We start from the raw sequence: 20,203 nt of genomic DNA on the forward strand, positions 1-20,203 counted from the left end.
AGTTCAATTAGAAATGTTTAGGTTGGTGTGCACTATTTTTTTTTCATTATTCTAAGTTTAATAATAATCCCCAAGTAAGGTTATTACCTAAATTAGTAAGAGAAAAAGTAACCTGTCACACTGTACATGAAACAATAGCTGAATGAGTATTTAAAGTTATAAAATCTGCACAGGTTGACAGCCATCTGGCTAAATGTTTGGGATGTACATATATAACGATAGCAGCTTGTTCTACTCAGAATTTCAAAAGCGATGAAATTGGAATGAAGGAAGTTATAAATCAAAACAAAAATTAAAACTTACTCTTTAATTGCAAACAGTGAGGTTACTCTGTGATCACTGATTGTGTCTTTAATTGCAAACAATGAGGTTTCTCTGGGATTATTGATTGTTTCTTTAATTCCTAACAATAAGGTTACTCTGATTATTCATTGTATCTTTAACTGTTTACAATGAGGATACTCTGACATTAGTTATTGATGATTTCTTTAAAGGACAAGAATGATGATAATATATGAATAGTCACCGTCTCTTTAATTGCCAACAATGAGGTTACTCTGGGATTATTGATTGTGTCTTTAATTGCCAACAATGAGGTTACTCTGGGATTATTGATTGTGTCTTTAATTGCCAACAATGAGGTTACTCTGGGATTATTGATTGTGTCTTTAATTGCCAACAATGAGGTTACTCTGGGATTATTGATTGTGTCTTTAATTGCCAACAATGAGGTTACTCTGGGATTATTGATTGTGTCTTTAATTGCCAACAATGAGGTTACTCTGGGATTATTGATTGTGTCTTTAATTGCCAACAATGAGGTTACTCTGGGATTATTGATTGTGTCTTTAATTGCCAACAATGAGGTTACTCTGGGATTATTGATTGTGTCTTTAATTCCTAACAATAAGGTTACTATTTGATTAGTTACTGAAGATGTCTTTAAATGCTAACAATGAGATTGCTGTGATCAGTTATTAACGGTATAACATTTAACTGCTAACAATGAGACTGCTGTGATTAGTTATTGACTGTATAACATAATTGCTAACAATGAGATTTTTGTGATTAGTTATTGACTGTATAACATGTAATTGCTAACAATGAGATTTTTGTGATTAGTTATTGACTGTATAACATTTAATTGCTAACAATGAGATTTTTGTGATTAGTTATTGACTGTATAACATTTAATTGCTAACAATGAGATTTTTGTGATTAGTTATTGACTGTATAACATTTAATTGCTAACAATGAGATTTTTGTGATTAGTTATTGACTGTATAACATGTAATTGCTAACAATGAGATTGCTGTGATTAGTTATTGACTGTATAACATTTAATTGCTAACAATGAGATTTTTGTGATTAGTTATTGACTGTATAACATTTAATTGCTAACAATGAGATTTTTGTGATTAGTTATTGACTGTATAACATTTAATTGCTAACAATGAGATTTTTGTGATTAGTTATTGACTGTATAACATTTAATTGCTAACAATGAGATTTTTGTGATTAGTTATTGACTGTATAACATGTAATTGCTAACAATGAGATTGCTGTGATTAGTTATTGACTGTATAACATTTAATTGCTAACAATGAGATTGCTGTGATTAGTTATTGACTGTATAACATTTAATTGCTAACAATGAGATTTTTGTGATTAGTTATTGACTGTATAACATTTAATTGCTAACGAGATTTTTGTGATTAGTTATTGACTGTATAACATAATTGCTAACAATGAGATTGCTGTGGTCAGTTATTAATGGTATAACATTTAATTGCTAACAATGAGACTGCTGTGATTAGTTATTGACTGTATAACATGTAATTGCTAACAATGAGATTTTTGTGATTAGTTATTGACTGTATAACATTTAATTGCTAACAATGAGATTTTTGTGATTAGTTATTGACTGTATAACATGTAATTGCTAACAATGAGATTTTTGTGATTAGTTATTGACTGTATAACATGTAATTGCTAACAACGAGATTGCTGTGATTAGTCATTGACTGTATAACATGTAAGTGCTAACAATGGTGATACACTGTGGTTAGTTGCTGGCTGTCTCTTTAATTGCTAACAATGAGGATACATTGTGATTAGTTATTGGCTGTCTCTTTAATTGCTGACAACGATGATACATTGTGATTAGGTACTGGATGTCTATTCAATTGCTAACAATGATGATACATTGTGATTAGTTACTGGCTGTCTCATCAATTGCTAACAATGAGCATACATTGTGATTAGTTATTGGCTGTGTCTTTAAATGCAAAAATGATGATCCACTGTGATTAATTACAGGCTGTCTCTTTAAATGCTAACAATGAGGATACATTGTGATTAGTTACTGGCTGTCTCTTTAAATCCTAACAATGAGGATACTTTGTGATTAGTTATTGGCTGTCTCTTTAAATGCTAACAGTGAGGTTACTCCAACTCAAAATAAGGCCACAATACAAAGCAGGTAATGTCTAAAAAGAAAACTGATTTCTAAACATGGGTCTAATGATGTTTAAGAATTACAGTAACAAAATGAAGATACTTCAATTAATACAAACTACAATGGCATTTGTTGGTTCTGATTTTAAATATAAATGGTTATCAGCTAACTATTAAAAAACTTTTTTCACAGAACTCTCCAAAAATACCTAATATTTTTTAACAGTTTTGACATATATTCTCCTTTCTTCCTTCATTTTTCTGGGACAAAACTTTTGTTGTAATCAATAGGGTCATATTGTACATGACCCATTTTATATATATATATATATATATATATATATATATATATATATATATATATATATATATTTTTATATATATATATATATATATGTATTAGAATAGACAGTACAAAACTCACATATTAGAATGGACAGTACAAAACTTACATAGTGCTTTTCAGGCTGATACCTCTTCTGTATGCCATAAACCTCCACACGTTTTATCTTTCCATCAGTTCGTTGTCTGTAACACAATTTATTACTGTCTGTAACACAAGTTATTACTGTCTATAATCAATCAAACCTTGCAAGAGAACTCTCTAGCAACATAGTTTTGAATTAGAAAAAGTTGGTACTTCAAAATGAACCTTCGAGGACATTTACCTTCACAAAATAACGAAGAACAGAGCCTTCATTAACTGATCATTTACAAATAACCGACGATGCTTAATTATAATGAAGCAAGCAGTCCTTTCCAGATAATTCAACAATTCAAAACATTTTGGAGATTTTATGGTTTGTTTTTCTTTGCTTTCTTTTGCCTACAATGATTGTCTTCAGTTTGTGTCCTAACTATATTTCCAAAAGACCTCAAGTAAAAATACAATATACAAATTTCATTTAAACAAATACACCTCTAAAATTTGATTGGGGTGGGTGGATCAATATTTGATTGAAAATGTACCCTTACTGAAAATAAAATGACTTCAGGAATATTATCAAGGAAAAGTGCCTCTTTCCAATTGAGACTTTGAATTTATTTAAGTGGGTGTTTTGCACACAAAAAAATCTCATTTTCATCAGTAGTTAAATTTTCAGATTAAAAAAAAGAGTCCTCTTGCATTAATTCAGTTTTTAATAACTCCAAAAATCCACAAATATTGCTACTCCATAAAAACAATGAATTTACAGTGATTAGCAAATGCACTGAGATCAAACATGAAATAAAACAATATTAGATAAAAGTATTTCATGAAATTCACAGCAAAATATAAATGTGTTTGTGCAATTTTGTTATTTCACTCACGCAAAAAATATTTATGATACATATTACTTACGAATAAACTTTTGGCACAAAGGAAAGAAGAGCCCCTTCATTGTGACTTGAAAACTTCATCTGTGCCAGATTGTGGATGAAGAAATTGATCTGGGTTGATTTTGCACTCAAACTCTCTTCTATCATTCTACAATAAATAACGATCAGTTTAACCCATTTCAATGATTCCAATTGTATTTACCTTTTCATATGGGATATGATTCTGGTTGTGCATTCACTACATTCTGTCTGCCACTTCATAAAAGTATCATTCAACAATGTTGTATACCAGTGCTGTCCAACCTTTTTGACACCATGGGCCACTGAAACATTTTTCTTGAAGGTGAGGGCCACAGCAGAAAACTGAAAAGCAACGACTATATAGCTGTTTGAGCTCTGGTGGTCCATTTAAAACTGGCCCATGGGCCATGAGTTAGACAGCACTGTTGTATACAATTATTCATGTGTACTCTTTAGAAAAGAAAGAAATAAAGGTATCAGGCAGACAAATACCATATCATGCAGTAATGGCAGGAGTTTTTAAAAAAAAGGTAAAAGTCTGATTTAAAAATTATGTTTTAACAAGCAAAGATCAAACTGGCTGACAGTGCCAAAGAGGCAAGTAATGGCAGTGATGTACTTGCTGAATAGGTTGAAAATAAAGACAATTTTGTGTGGAAAATAAACATTTTCGGCAGTGGAACTCATTGTCTTTACTTTATCAGAAATGAATGATAAGTTAATGATAACTTGTTATTTGAAAATCTTTAAAAAAACATTAATCTTAATATGTGGAGATTAACATGGCATACAGCAATGATACATAGCGATGGCATATGGCAATGACATACAGCAATGGCATACAGCAATGAATTGGAAATTGGTGGCAGTAGTGTGGATGCTAATTTCATTAAAATATAGACAATTTTGTTGATAAAATTGACATTTTAGTGAGTGCAGAACATGGTCTTGATTTTGATAAAATGAACAGATAATAACTGGTCAGTAGAAAATCTGATTTCAAAACTAAGTCTGAATATGCAGGGATCAAAATGGCAGTACTAAAGCAGCCAGTTATGGGCAATGATGGTGATGCCTATTTTGATGAAAATATGGACATTAGTGTTTAGAAAGTTTATATTTTAGGCAATGGGGATCATGATCTCAACTACATCAAATGAACTGAGTGAAAGATAACTAATTGTCTGGTATTCTTGACTCAGATAAAGATGGTGATCAAGACTGATAGGTTTCAAGCTAACTGGACATTTGAGAACTTCACTGCCCATAAAGTCTGCCAAGGTTGGTTGTTGTTGTTGTTGTTGTGGGGTTTAACGCCATTTTTCAGCACAGGAAAGGCTATACATGGCGGCCAGTATTAATGGTGGAGGAAAATCCCGGAAAAACCCCAGAAAAAACCACCGATCCATGAGAAGCTACTGGCAAGCTTTCTCACATACCCACATAGGCCGAACCCGCAACTCGAACCTACGCAGACAGGTGAGATGGCAGTGATCCGTAACGGTGAGCACTTTTGACCACTCGGCCACTCGGGGCCCCGCCAAGGTTGGTGAGACAGTAATTCAACATGCAGTGCAAGCTTTATCATGTTCTTAATTTGATTTGAAATGGGATTAAAATCTCTGGCAACCTTTAGTTATAAAAATAAATCTTTATTGAGGACTGGAGAACCCACCCTCTGCACCAAAATGGATGTCAACTGCTATTCCAAGGAATTTATAGGTTTTTGCTTCTACATGGGTGTTTTATGTCTCTCGTCCATGAGTGACTATTGCGGACAATAAAATGATGTTAACGTATTGTGTCCCATGATCATTTCAATCAAATAAGGAATTATATACCTTTCACATTTTTTAAAAATTCTGAATTGTATTTTTTGTGAAGTAACTCATATTTTTCATACAATTAATTTAATAAAAAATATAAATATGTGTGCATAATATTTTGAAATTTTACTGCATTCCTGGAAATAGACTAAATTAAGCCAAGAAAACTAGGATATTTTTATATTTAATTTATTATGGAATAAAAATACTAAAACGTAATGAACAGCTGTCAACTTTCCTGTAAGGTTTTGTTATGTTTGCTCTCCAACTCTCATGTGAGTAAATTTAATAAAAACTGCAATAACCTTCGACATTCTTGATGGTTTTTTATTATTTTCTCACCATCTTAAACAGCATACCCACATTTCATACACTTGCATATAGTAGGCAAAATGAGATAGAAAAAACTGCATTGCCAGTCAAAGAAAATTATTATCCAGCATGCTTATTAGTTTACTTAATTTCCATTCATCTGAATAAAAAATAATTTATGACTTGCAAGATAATTTTATGCTTTTTAAAATGGTATAAAACTTTGAAAAATTATCTTCTGAAAAACTTGTCCCATAAAGCCTGATTAACAAGCATCATTGCATTCTCTCATACTGATACATCACTGACCAAACAAATTGCCCGTTTGAAACAAGCACCTGTCTGATTGGGCTTCTGTATGAAAAGGATTAAATACACTGTCTTTAGATACTTCTTCAACCAAATAAATTGTGTATCTTACAAAGCATATGAACATGCCACTTCATGAATGTATAATGAATATATAACATATGGAACATATCACTTCAAGCTTATATAGTGTTTAGGAACATGTCACTTCATGAAAATATAGAATATGGAACATGTCACTTCAAGAATATATAGAATATGGAACATATCACTTCAAGAATATATAAACTCTGGAACATGTTACTTCAAGTTATTACAGCATATGGAACCTGTCACTTCAAGTTTATATAGTGTATGGAACATGTCACTTCAAGTTTATATAGTATATGGAACATGTCACTTCAAGTTTGTATAGTGTATGGACATGCCACTTCAAGTTTATATAGTGTAAGAAGCCTGTCACTTCAAGTTTATATATTGTATGGAACATGTCACTTCAAGTTTATATAGTGTATGGAACATGTCACTTCAAGAATAAAAGGGATATATGGAACATGTCACTTCAAGAATATATAACATCTGGAACCAGCTCACTTCACATGGAGCCTGTCACTTCAAAAATATATAGTGTATGGAACATGTCGTTTTATGAATATATATATATATATAATATGGAACATGTCACTTCAAGAATTTATACAATATGGATAATGTCATTTCACAAATATATAGCATATGGAACATATCACTTCAGGTTTAGTGTATGGAACATGTCACTTCAAGAATATACATCTGGAACTTGTTCACTTCAGGTTTTTACAGCATATCAAGAGCATACTGAGCATACAAGCCATTATCATCATATAGTCAATATCATGGGTACACTCAGCATATAGACTGTTATCAACTTATAGTCAATATCATGGGTACACTCAGCATATAGACTGTTATCTTATAGTCAATATCATGGTTACACACAGCATATAGACTGTTATCAACTTATAGTCAATATCATGGGTACACTCAGCATATAGACTGTTATCTTATAGTCAATATCATGGTTACACTCAGCATATAGACTGCTATCAACTTATAGTCAATATCATGGATACACACAGCATATAGACTGTTGTCAACTTATAGTCAATATCATGGGTACAGAATATGAAACAGAATATGTATACCCATGATATAGACTGTTATCAACTTATAGTCAATATCATGGATACACTCAGCATATAGACTGTTATCAACTTATAGTCAATATCATGGATACACTCAGCATATAGACTGTTATCTTATAGTCAATATCATGGGTACACTCATTATATAGACTGTTTTCAACTTATAGTCAATATCCTGGTTACACTCAGCATATAGACTGTTATCTTATAGTCAATATCATGGGTACACTCAGCATATAGACTGTTATCTTATAGTCAATATCCTGGTTACACTCAGCATATAGACTGTTATCTTATAGTCAATATCATGGGTACACTCAGCATATAGACTGTTATCTTATAGTCAATATCCTGGTTACACTCAGCATATAGACTGTTATCTTATAGTCAATATCATGGGTACACTCAGCATATAGACTGTTATCTTATAGTCAATATCATGGTTACACTCAGCATATAGACTGTTATCTTATAGTCAATATCATGGGTACACTCAGCATATAGACTGTTATCTTATAGTCAATATCATGGTTACACTCAGCATACAGACTGTTAATAACTTATACTTGATATTGAGAGCATATTGAAAAAATATGCTGACATGTCTCTTATCCATTCCTGAAAAACAGGTATTTTTTAATGCTGAAATATTCCAGAGAGAACGAAAGCCATTTTTCTCTTCACTTAAAAAGACGCAAGCCTGAGATACCTGGTGAACTCAGCAGCAGCCTGGGTGTCAGTATAGCCAGGGAGTAGTGCCTTTGGTATAAATTCAATCCCTTTCTCTGTGATACCTGGGATCCCGGATCGCAGCATCTAGTAGAGATTCACACATTTCAAGTTTACATTGATAATATCATAATCTGTTTGTTTTGCATCTGAAGCACTTATTATTAGGTTGCTGTATAAATACTCATTTGAAGTGTTAATCTACAAAACACTATGCCCAAACAAATTTCTAGATTGTACAGAAAGAAGTATAACGGAACACGTGTGTGAACTGATATTACATTGGAAACCACAATTACATAGTAATTATGTTTGTTGCAATGCTAGTATAGACTGTAAAGTACAGAGTGAGGGTAAAGAATGTTATTGGCCAATATAGACAATGCAGCATACAGATTCACAGCACACAAAAAACATATGACAAATAGATTAGAGTAATTTAGACCAACAAATAAATTAAAATAAGTTAGACCATACAGAACATTTATAAAACCAACATACTTAAAGCATACTAAGGTTTTCTATGAAGCATGTAATAGCTGAAAGGAAAGGGCTGTCTTTATTTTGTCCACATACATTTTAAGTCATTTACTATATATACCATCCACATGTGGTGATCTAAAACCTTACACAAATACAACATGATAAACCTTAACTTCTACACAAAATCAGAATGTTTTCATTCCTATTATAACAACCACCATCACAAATACACTCTACCCAACTCCGGTAAAATAATAACAAAACTTACCAATGAAAATAAGTTGAAGAATAAATTGGAATGTTTCCTGAGTATGTTAAAAGCAGTGCAGCACATATCCACAAAATGCTGAAAACGATCATTTTGTCGTTCGCCATTGTTAATCACATATGCCATGTCGGATGTCAGCACAAATTTAACACGATCCCTGAAACATAAAATATTTATGGTAATGAGCTAGAAAAAAGTTTAACTGCTATTTCAAAGAATATGAAACAGAATATGTATGCCAATTTAAAGTTTTCATTCTCATTTCTGTATGTTAATACTGAAAGGAAAAATTAGGGACCACAAAAATTGAAATCTTCAGCCTAACCTTGATGTTGATCTGGCCTTAAAGGCACAAAAAAGTGAAGACACTATGCATATCAGTGAAAAGCATCCTGATACAATAATCGGAGCATTATTTGGAATTACTTACAATATGTTGGTATTATGGGGTTTAATGCCATTTTTCAGTACAAGATAGGCTATACTTGGCAGCCAGTATAACTGGTGTATGAAGAATCCATACAAGCCCTGGTAAGAAGCACCAAGCACAGGAAGCTACCTGCAGGCTTTCACATGTACCCACTTTGGCCGAGCATGAGACTTGAACCCATGCAGACAGAAGTGAGATGGAAGTGATCTGTATTGGTGAGTGCTTTAGACAACTCAACCACTTGGGGGCCCCAAATATATTTTTTTGTTCATGGTTTAACATCATTCTTTCGAATATGATAGGCTATACATGGCAGCCAGTATAACTGGTGAAGGAAAAACTTGGGAAAAACCCAGTAAGAACCACTGACCTATGGGAAGTTACTGGTAAACTTTCTCACATACCTACTGGCTGATCCCATATCTTGAACCCATGCAGAGATGAGATGGCAGTGATTGTAAAGGCCATCACTTTGTACTACTCTGCCATCTAGGTTCACAATACATAAACATACTTATACAAGAATCCAAGCATTATCTGGAATTCCTCACAATATGTAAACATATTGATGCAAGAATCCTAACATTATTTGGAATTCCTCACAATATGTAAACATACTGATGCAAGAATCCAAGCGTTATTTGGAATTCTTCATAGGATGGAAGCATGATTTTCAAACAACCTTCCCAATGAAAAAGCAATGTCTGCTGATGAAAGAGCAATGTCTGCTGTCACTACTGTTGTGGCTCAATAATAATCCTCCACACTGTATCAGACAATCCTTCACACTGTATCAGACAATCCTCCACAATGTATCAGACAATCCTTCACCCTGTATCAGACAATCCTTCACACTATATCAGACAATCCTTCAAACTGTATCAGACAATCCTCCACACTGTATCAGACGATCCTCCACACAGTATCAGACAATCCTCCACACTGTATCAGACAATCCTCCACACTGTATCAGACAATACTTCACACTATATCAGACGATCCTCCACACAGTATCAGACAATCCTCCACACAGTATCAGACAACCTCCACACTGTATCAGACAATCCTTCACACTATATCAGACAATCCTTCACACAGTATCAGACAAAATCCTTCACGCTGTAAAAAACAATCCTCCACACAGTAATCAACAATCCCTCACAATGTAAAAGAAAATCGTTCACACAGTATCAGACAATCCTCCACACAGTATCAAACAATCCTTCACCATGTATCAGACAATCCTTCACACAGTATCAGACAATCCTCCACACAGTATCAAACAATCCTCCACACAGTATCAGACAATCCTCCATACAGTATCAAACAATCCTTCACATAGTATCAAACAATCCTTCACACAGTATCAGACAATCCTCCAAACAGCATCAAACAATCCTTCACATAGTATCAAACAATCCTGCACACAGTATCAGACAATCCTTCACACTGGATCAAACAATCCTCCACACAGTATCAGACAATCCTTCACATTGTATCAAACAATCATTCACACAGTATAAAAAATCCTTCACATAGTATCAAACAATCCTGCACACAGTATTAAACAATCCTTCACCATGTATCAGACAATCCTTCACACTATATCAGACGATCCTCCACATGGTATCAGACAATCCTCCACACTGTATCAGACAATCCTCCACACTGTATCAGACAATCCGTCACAGTATATCAGACGATCCTCCACACAGTATCAGACAATCCTCCACACTGTATCAGACAATCCTCCACACTGCATCAGACAATCATTCACACAGTATAAGACAATCCTCCACACAGTATCAGACAATCCTCCACACAGTATCAGACAAAATCCTTGATGCTGTAAAACAACAATCCTCCACACAGTAATCAACAATCCCTCACAATGTAAAAGAAAATCATCCACACAGTATCAGACAATCCTCCACACATTATCAAACAAACCTTCACACAGTATCAGACAATCCTTCACACAGTATCAGACAATCCTCCACACAGTATCAAACAATCCTTCACATAGGATCAAACAATCCTGCACACAGTATCAGACAATCCTTCACACTGGATCAAACAATCCTCCACACAGTATCAGACAATCCACATTGTATCAAACAATCATTCACACAGTATCAAACAATCCTGCACACAGTATCAAACAATCCTGCACACAGTATCAGACAATCCTTCACACTGTATCAAACAATCATTCACACAGTATCAAACAATACTTCACATAGTATCAAACAATCCTGCACACAGTATCAAACAATCCTTCACCATGTATCAGACAATCCTTCACACTATATCAGATCCTCCACACAGTATCAGACAATCTCCACACTGTATCAGACAATCCTCTACACTGTATCAGACAATCCTTCACACTATATCAGACAATTCTTCACACAGTATGAGACAAAATCCTTCACGCTGTAAAAAACAATCCTCCACACAGTAATCAACAATCTCTCACAATGTAAAAGAAAATCAGCCACACAGTATCAGACAATCCTCCACACAGTATCAAACAATCCTTCACCATGTATCAGACAATCCTTCACACAGAATCAGACAATCCTCCACACAGTATCAAACAATCCTTCACCATGTATCAGACAATCCTTCACACAGAATCAGACAATCCTCCACACAGTATCAGACAATCCTCCACATAGTATCAAACAATCCTCTACACAGTATCAGACAATCCTCCATACAGTATCAAACAATTCTTCACAATGTATCAAACAATCCTTCACACAGTATCAGACAATCCTCCAAATAGCATCAAACAATCCTTCACATAGTATCAAACAATCCTGCACACAGTATCCGACAATCCTTCACACTGGATCAAACAATCCTCCACACAGTATCAGACAATCCTTCACATTGTATCAAACAATCATTCACACAGTATCAAACAATCCTGCACACAGTATCAAACAATCCTGCACATAGTATCAGACAATCCTTCACACTGTATCAGACAATTTCACACAGTATCAAACAATCCTTCACACAGTATCAGACAATCCTGCACAGTATCAGACAATCCTTCACATTGTATCAATCATTCACATAGTATCAAACAATCCTTCACACAGTATCAAACAATCCTGCACACAGTATCAGACAATCCTTCACACAGTATAAGACAATCCTTCACACAGTATCAGACAATCCTTCACATTGTATCAAACAATCCTTCACATAGTATCAAACAATTATGTACACAGTATCAGACAATCCTGCACACAGTATCAGACAATCCTTCACATTGTATCAAACAAGCCTGCACATAGTATCAAACAGTCCTTCACACAGTATCAGACAACCCCTTCATATTGTATCAAACAATCCTTCACATAGTATCAAACAATCCTTCACAAAATATCAGACAATCCTTCACATAGTATCAAACAATCTTGCACACAGCATCAGACAATCCTTCACACTGGATCAAACAATCCTCCACACAGTATCAGACAATCCTTCACATTGTATCAAACAATCATTCACACAGTATCAAACAATCCTCCACACAGTATCAGACATTCGTTCACATTGTATCAAACAATCATTCACACAGTATCAAACAGTCCTGCACACACTATCAGACAATCCTTCACGCAGTATCAGACAATCCATCACATTGTATCAAACAATCCTCCACACAGTATCAGACAATCCTCCACACAGTATCAGACATTCGTTCACATTGTATCAAACAATCATTCACACAGTATCAAACAATCCTTCACCAGTATCAAATAATCCTGCACACAGTATCAGACAATCCTTCACACAGTATCAGACAATCCTTCACATTGTATCAAACAATCATTCACATAGTATCAAACAATCCTGTAAACAGGATCAGACAATCCTGCACACAGTATCAGACAATCCTTCACACTGTATCAAACAATCCTTCACGCAGTATCAAACAATCCTTCAGATAGTATCAAACAATCCTGTACACAGTATCAGACAATCCTACACACAGTATCAGACAATCCTTCATATAGTATCAAACAATCCTTCACATAGTATCAGACAACTCTTCACAATGTATCAAACAATCCTTCACATAGTATCAAACAATCCTCCACACAGTAGCAGACAATCCTTCACACAGTATCAGACAATCCTTCACAATGTATCAAACAATTCTTCACATCATATCAAACAATCCTCCACACAGTATCAGACAATCCTTCACATAGTATCAGACAATCCTTCACACAGTATCAGACAATCCTTCACATAGTATCAAACAATCCTGCACACAGCATCAAACAATCCCTCACACTGGATCAAACAATCCTCCACATAGTATCAGACAACCCTTCACATTGTATCAAACAATCATTCACACAGTATCAAACAATCCTGCACACAGTATCAGACAATCCTGCACACAGTATCAGACAATCCTTCACATTGTATCAAATAATCCTTCACACAGTATCAAACAATCCTTCACATAGTATCAAACAATCCTCCACACAGTATCAGACAATCCTTCACACAGTATCAGACAACCCCTTCACACTGTATCAAACAATCCTCCACACAGTATCAGACAATCCTTCACATAGTATCAGACAATCCTTCACATTGTATCAGACAATCCTTCACATAGTATCAAACAATCCTTCACATTGTATCAAACAATCCTTCACACAGTATCAGACAATCCTGCACACAGTATCAGACAATCCTTCACATAGTATCAGACAATCCTTCACACTGTATCAGACAATCCTTCACATAGTATCAAACAATCCTTCACATTGTATCAAACAATCCTTCACACAGTATCAGACAATCCTGCAAACAGTATCATACAATCCTTCACACAGTATCAGACAATCCTTCACATAGTATAATGATGACTGTATCAGACAATCCTTCACACTGTCTCAGACAATCCTTCACATAGTATGATGATGACTGTATCAAACAATCCTTCACACAGTATCTATCATTCACATAGTATGATGATGACTGTAGCAAACAATCCTTCACACAGTATCAAACAATCCTTCACATAGTATGATGATGACTGTATCAAACAATCCTTCACATTGTATCAGACAATCCTTCATAGTATGATGATGACTGTAGCAAACAATCCTTCACACAGTATCAGACAATCCTTGACATATTATGATGATGACTGTATCAAACAATCCTTCACACAGTATCAGACAATCCTTCACATAGTATGATGATGACTGTATCAAACAATCCTTCACACAGTATCAATCATTCACATAGTATGATGATGACTGTATCAAACAATCCTTCACATTGTATCAGACAATCCTTCACATAGTATGATGATGACTGTAGCAAACAATCCTTCACACAGTATCAGACAATCCTTGACATAGTATGATGATGACTGTATCAAACAATCCTTCACACAGTATCAGACAATCCTTCACATAGTATGATGATGACTGTATCAAACAATCCTTCACACAGTATCAGACAATCCTTCACATGGTATCAGACAATCCTTCACACAGTATCAGACAATCCTTCACATAGTATGATGATGACTGTATCAAACAATCCTTCACATAGTATGATGATTGTATCAAACAATCCTCCACACAGGCCATCTGTCATGCTGTATCTGACTTACAACAATAGAAAAACATTTTGCAGCTACCATGACCAACACTGGTACAAGATATTCCTGTGTCTCACCCATGCTAGATCAAATGAGATAATACCCCATTAAGTACTATAAAACCCCTCTCTCTTTTCTTCTCTCTCTCTCTCCCCATGTTTGTGTGACTGCTGTTAAATTAAGAATATTACATGCTTTTAATTACATAAAGTACTGCATAAGATATTGTTTACCTCTTTATATTGCCAAACATCTGTGAGTCTCCTAGAAGCTTGTTGAAGTCAATATGAAACATGTGACCTGACTGTTTGAGCATGATGTTGTCGTTGTGTCTATCACAAACACCCAGGACGTAGGTTGCAACACAGTAACCTGCACATGATCGTGTGAAATTCTCAACAGCCTGTAGGGAGATTAAGTATGTCACATCTATAAGGCAATACCTAAAAAGAACTGGAACTTTTTGATCATGCATAATGCTACAATGAAACCCTGTTAAAACACACTATAACACAAATTCAGATTTAGCAAATTCATGACATTGATCCCAAAATTTTACAATTTCACCAATTGCTTGAAATACTATATAGTTTTAATCCTAAAATAAATAAGAGTTTGATTTAATTTTTTGCCAAGATATGCTGTATTCTTAAAGAAAAGAAAGAGAAAAAAAACAGCATTGCTTGGTGCTTTTATATGAAAGATATTAACTCCTTAAAAAGAAGACAATTGTTAATCTAAAATTATTCTTTTAGCTATTAGCAATGAAGTCTACACTGTGTTTGTCTTCAATGCATCCTGTGTACACTCATAGCTAAATACAGGCCAACAATATCAACACACGTTTCCCCAGAAATCTGGCATATGTCTAAACATTAAACAATGTTATGGTCAAAAAAATTCACATCAGAATGTATATATCAATTACCTACCTATTTTAGGAAAAACACAAGGCCACCCATGCCTGTTCAATCAGTGAAACAAGTTTATCACCACATACCCCACCTCCCATCCTATCATTTTAATCCTTTTAATTTTAGAGTCAGAAATGCAGTCAGCAGTTCCAAATCACTCCCATAAATACAAGCCCCAATCATTGTATTACTAAAGTTACATGAAAAATTGTGCTATTGTTGACCATTGACTGGAACAGACCCATTTCATTTCTAGGGGTGGAGGGACTTGATACGGAGATCACTCCTTACCGATGAAATGAAATAGTTTCCTCCAGGCAGGTTATACACACTTGTTAATTTGTAAATCTCAAGGACATTACAAGGTCAATACCCTTGACCTCCTATCTGAATTTCTGTTAAAAACATTTTCATGCCTTAAAAAAAAGTTTTACTTTAGAATTTCCAATGTCAATTTTATACATTTCACTGTCAGTCAATAATCATACCCTTTGGACATTTAGAATTTCCAATGTCAATTTTATACATTTCACTGTCAGTCAATAATCATACCCTTTGGACATTTAGAATTTCCAATGTCAATTTTATACATTTCACTGTCAGTCAATAATCATACCCTTTGGACATTTAGAATTTCCAATGTCAATTTTATACATTTCACTGTCAGTCAATAATCATACCCTTTGGACATTTAGAATTTCCAATGTCAATTTTATACATTTTACTGTCAGTCAATAATCATACCCTTTGGACATTTAGAATTTCCAATGTCAATTTTATACATTTCACTGTCAGTCAATAATCATACCCTTTGGACATTTAGAATTTCCAATGTCAATTTTATACATTTTACTGTCAGTCAATAATCATACCCTTTGGACATTTCCTGTAAATAGTAATGTTTTGGAAAATATGGTGTTTCCCAGGCTAGTGTGAGTGTATTACCAAGAAATGAAGTAACTGAATTCAAATTTAATCAAGCCGAAAAACTGAGAAATTTTATGGAATTATTATTATAAATAATAATAATAATAATAATAATAATAATAATGAGGACTCTGTATAGTGCCTGATCTTTAGAAGCTCTAAGTGCTTTACAACATTAGACAACAATTATAAGATAAAAAACATATATAATGATATGATTACAAACACAAACAGCATGAAATTAGAAAACATAAAACAACATGCTGAGAATATTTAAGGTAGGAAACATTATTAGATCTTTAAGTCTGTTCTTGCAGTTGAAATAAGTGAGTTTTGAGAGCACTCTTGAATGTGACCACTGTGTCTTTGGGTCTAAGTTCAGTGGGCAATTCATTCCACGTTGCTGGGCCCTGGTATAAAAAAGAATGCTGTCCATATGACTTTGTTTTCATAGTGGGAATAATGAGTATATGATTGTCAGAAGAGGAGCATAAGTATCTTGCTGGTGTGTACACATGGGTCAGGTCAGATAGGTATGTTGGACTAGAGTCCGTCAGTGAAACATAGCAAAGAGTACAAATTTTGTGTTTGATTCTGGATCAAATGGATAGCCAGTGTAGGGTACAGAGCAGCGGGAAGGTGTGCTCTGATCATGGTAATCTAAGTATGATCCGAGCAGCTGTGTTTTTTAACTTTTTGAAGTTTCTGGAGTAGATATTGAGATGAACCAGACAGAATTGAGTTACAATAGTCTAGTCTTGAAAGTACTAATGAGCATACAAGTGTTTTAGTGGCATCAACTGAAAGATATTTGCGAATGGAGCTGATGCGTCTCAGCTCAAGATATGCAGCCTTGCATATGTTCATGACATGTTTGTGCAATGTGAGAGTACTGTCCAGAGTTACACCTGGGTTTTGTACTGATTGTGTGAATTTAATGTTGGTGTTGCTCAGAGGCCGATCGAAACTAAATTTCTAGTTTCGGCCAAAAACGAAACCAGACCGAAAGTTATAATTGACTTTTGGCCGAAACCGAAGCCGAAACTGAAAGTTTAACCACACCTTTGGCCGAAACCGAAACCGAAAGATAAACCGAATTTGCCAAACTCAAGATTTATTAAATAGGCCTGGGTCATGATGCAATGCTACACTTCAACAAATGAGTAGGGTAACATGTCGACAACGATTGGGGTCCATGATACACTTATCAATTCTATGAACTGCAACGTGGTCATCAGGCCAGACCATTCTGCTCTCGACCACTGATGTCAAGGACGACTGCACAAAATTTGGTAAGGCATGTTTAGTCGCTTTCTCTTCCATCATCATCTTTTTCGAGGCACGCTCTGCTCCATCGTTCATGGACCTCTTCACATATGTATCATGGAGCTCCGTATGGCAGCTGGCCAGATGACCTTTCAAGTCTGAAACTGTCTGAAGCCTTGGTTTATCACTGCCAAGTGATAACAGTTTGTTGCATTCTTTGCACTGCGCCTAGCTTGCATCAGAACCGATTTTTCTGATGTAATCCCACACTGCATTTTTCGACATTCTTTGTGGTGATTAACTAATCCGTTTATTATTAACTTCAATTTTCTACCTCACACAGATTAACTCGCAACAGTTTAACTAACTGAAATTATCAATATTGTCAGACTTCGAAATCTCTGTATTCAACATGCGAGTAGACTGAAATGCAACTGTGCCTAGAATTGCCTAGCGCCGACTGACCAGCCGACAAGCAGAGTAATAGACACAGCACTAGCGTTGCATTCTGAAAGTTGCAATAGATCTTCGGCTGATGACCGAAAGTCAATATCAGTTTCGGCCGAAACCGAAAGCTAACTTTTTAGCTTCGGCCGAAACAGAAACTATGCTGAAAAAGGCCATTTGCCAACTTTCGGCGCTGAAACCGAAACCGAATTTCAGTCGGTCTCTAGTGTTGCTGATATTTATTGTTTGAGGTAAAGGATGTGAATAAGAAAGTCTTTGTGCTGTAATCAGAATGGCCTCAGTTTTATCATCATTCATCTGCAGCTTGTTACATGTCATCCATGATTTCACATCAGAAATGCACCTCTCTACTCCCTGGATGGTAGCATCAACATTCAGTTGGGTGGCTAGATTTGTATATTTGGGTGTCATGAGCGTGCAATTGGTGAGACACTGGATGATGATCTCTGACACTCAAGAGCAGCTGAGTGTATAGAATGAAGAGAACAGATCCAAGAACACACCCCTGTGGAACATCACATCATAGACAACTGGGCTGGAGTGTATTCCATTTGCAGACACAATCTGTGTCTTGTTGACCAAGTAGGACTTGAACCACAGTAAGGCTGTATCATGAATGCCAAATACATGCTGGAGATGGTGAAGTAATACATCATGGTCTATTGTGTCAAATGCTGCAGACAAATCAAGGAGGGTGAGGACTGTAATCTTTCCACTCTCCAAAGCAGAGAGAATGTCATTAACTACTTTTAGAAGAGTAGTTTCAGTACTGTGGCAAGGGCGATATGCAGACTGTACATTGCTGAAAAGACTGTTTGAATTCAGATGAGATACAAGCTTTTATATGAATGGGAGATTAGAAACTGGGCAGTAGTTCTTTAAATCATTATGGTCTAGTGTTGGTTTCTTCAGCAGAGGCTTTACAATGGCAGTTTTGAAAAATTATGGAAATTCTCCTGATGAGAGGAAGGTATTAATAACATCAGTGAAGGCAATACTGGATCTAAGCACTCAAGCAGCAGTGATGTTGGAATTGGATCAAGTTCACATGACTTTGGAGCACTCTTCATCAATCATCAGGATTATACGTACAAAATCCATAGAGACAGGTTCAAATGCTGCTAATGGCTGCCACTCAAATTCTATATCCAGTGAGATCGGCTAATGAGTACACACACATCTCCTTCGCTAATTTGTGCCTGGATAACTCATGAACCCATAACACGGGGTGAGACATGGATCCCATTTATAACACGGGGTGAGACATGGATCCCATTTATAACACAGGGTGAGTCATGAATAACATTTATTCCTAGAAAATATCAAACGAAATTGTCTCCTATTTTTGTTGAACGTGAAGAAACTCATTTATTTTATCACTGAAAATGACGCATATTCTGATTCAACATTATAACATTCACAACGTTTAATAAGTCATGCATTTTGTTAAGATTTCTATGCAAAAATATTCTCTGTACTCCGTACAAACAATATTCAATGATATTTCAATCCATCAAAATGTCAGTAGTGCCTGGTGGCAGCACTTTACAAATAAATACCATTTAAATTAAGTTTTGTTAAGTGAAATTCATGTTTTAGTTCTATTGTTTAGTTTAAACCATATTTATTTGAGAAA

At 35.0% G+C, this 20,203-nt stretch overlaps 1 protein-coding gene across 2 annotated transcripts in view; it reads right to left on the minus strand.

Moving 5' to 3' along the window:
* The window catches only part of LOC149792439 (phosphatidylinositol 4-phosphate 3-kinase C2 domain-containing subunit alpha-like), a 184,372-nt gene that overhangs the window by 42,253 nt on the left and 121,916 nt on the right, over positions 1–20,203 (minus strand). For both annotated transcript variants that reach the window (XM_089971011.1, XM_089971010.1), the window contains 5 exons: positions 15,226–15,395; positions 8,910–9,066; positions 8,139–8,245; positions 3,800–3,925; positions 2,910–2,985 (listed from right to left, as the gene is read on the minus strand). In XM_089971011.1, coding sequence (XP_089827137.1) covers positions 2,910–2,985; positions 3,800–3,925; positions 8,139–8,245; positions 8,910–9,066; positions 15,226–15,395 — 636 coding nt within the window. The remainder of the gene's footprint in view (positions 1–2,909; positions 2,986–3,799; positions 3,926–8,138; positions 8,246–8,909; positions 9,067–15,225; positions 15,396–20,203) is intronic.

This window comes from Sinohyriopsis cumingii, chromosome 9 (genome assembly GCF_028554795.1).
Source record: "Sinohyriopsis cumingii isolate HCF-2022 chromosome 9, ASM2855479v2, whole genome shotgun sequence".
Lineage (NCBI taxonomy): Eukaryota > Metazoa > Mollusca > Bivalvia > Unionida > Unionidae > Sinohyriopsis > Sinohyriopsis cumingii.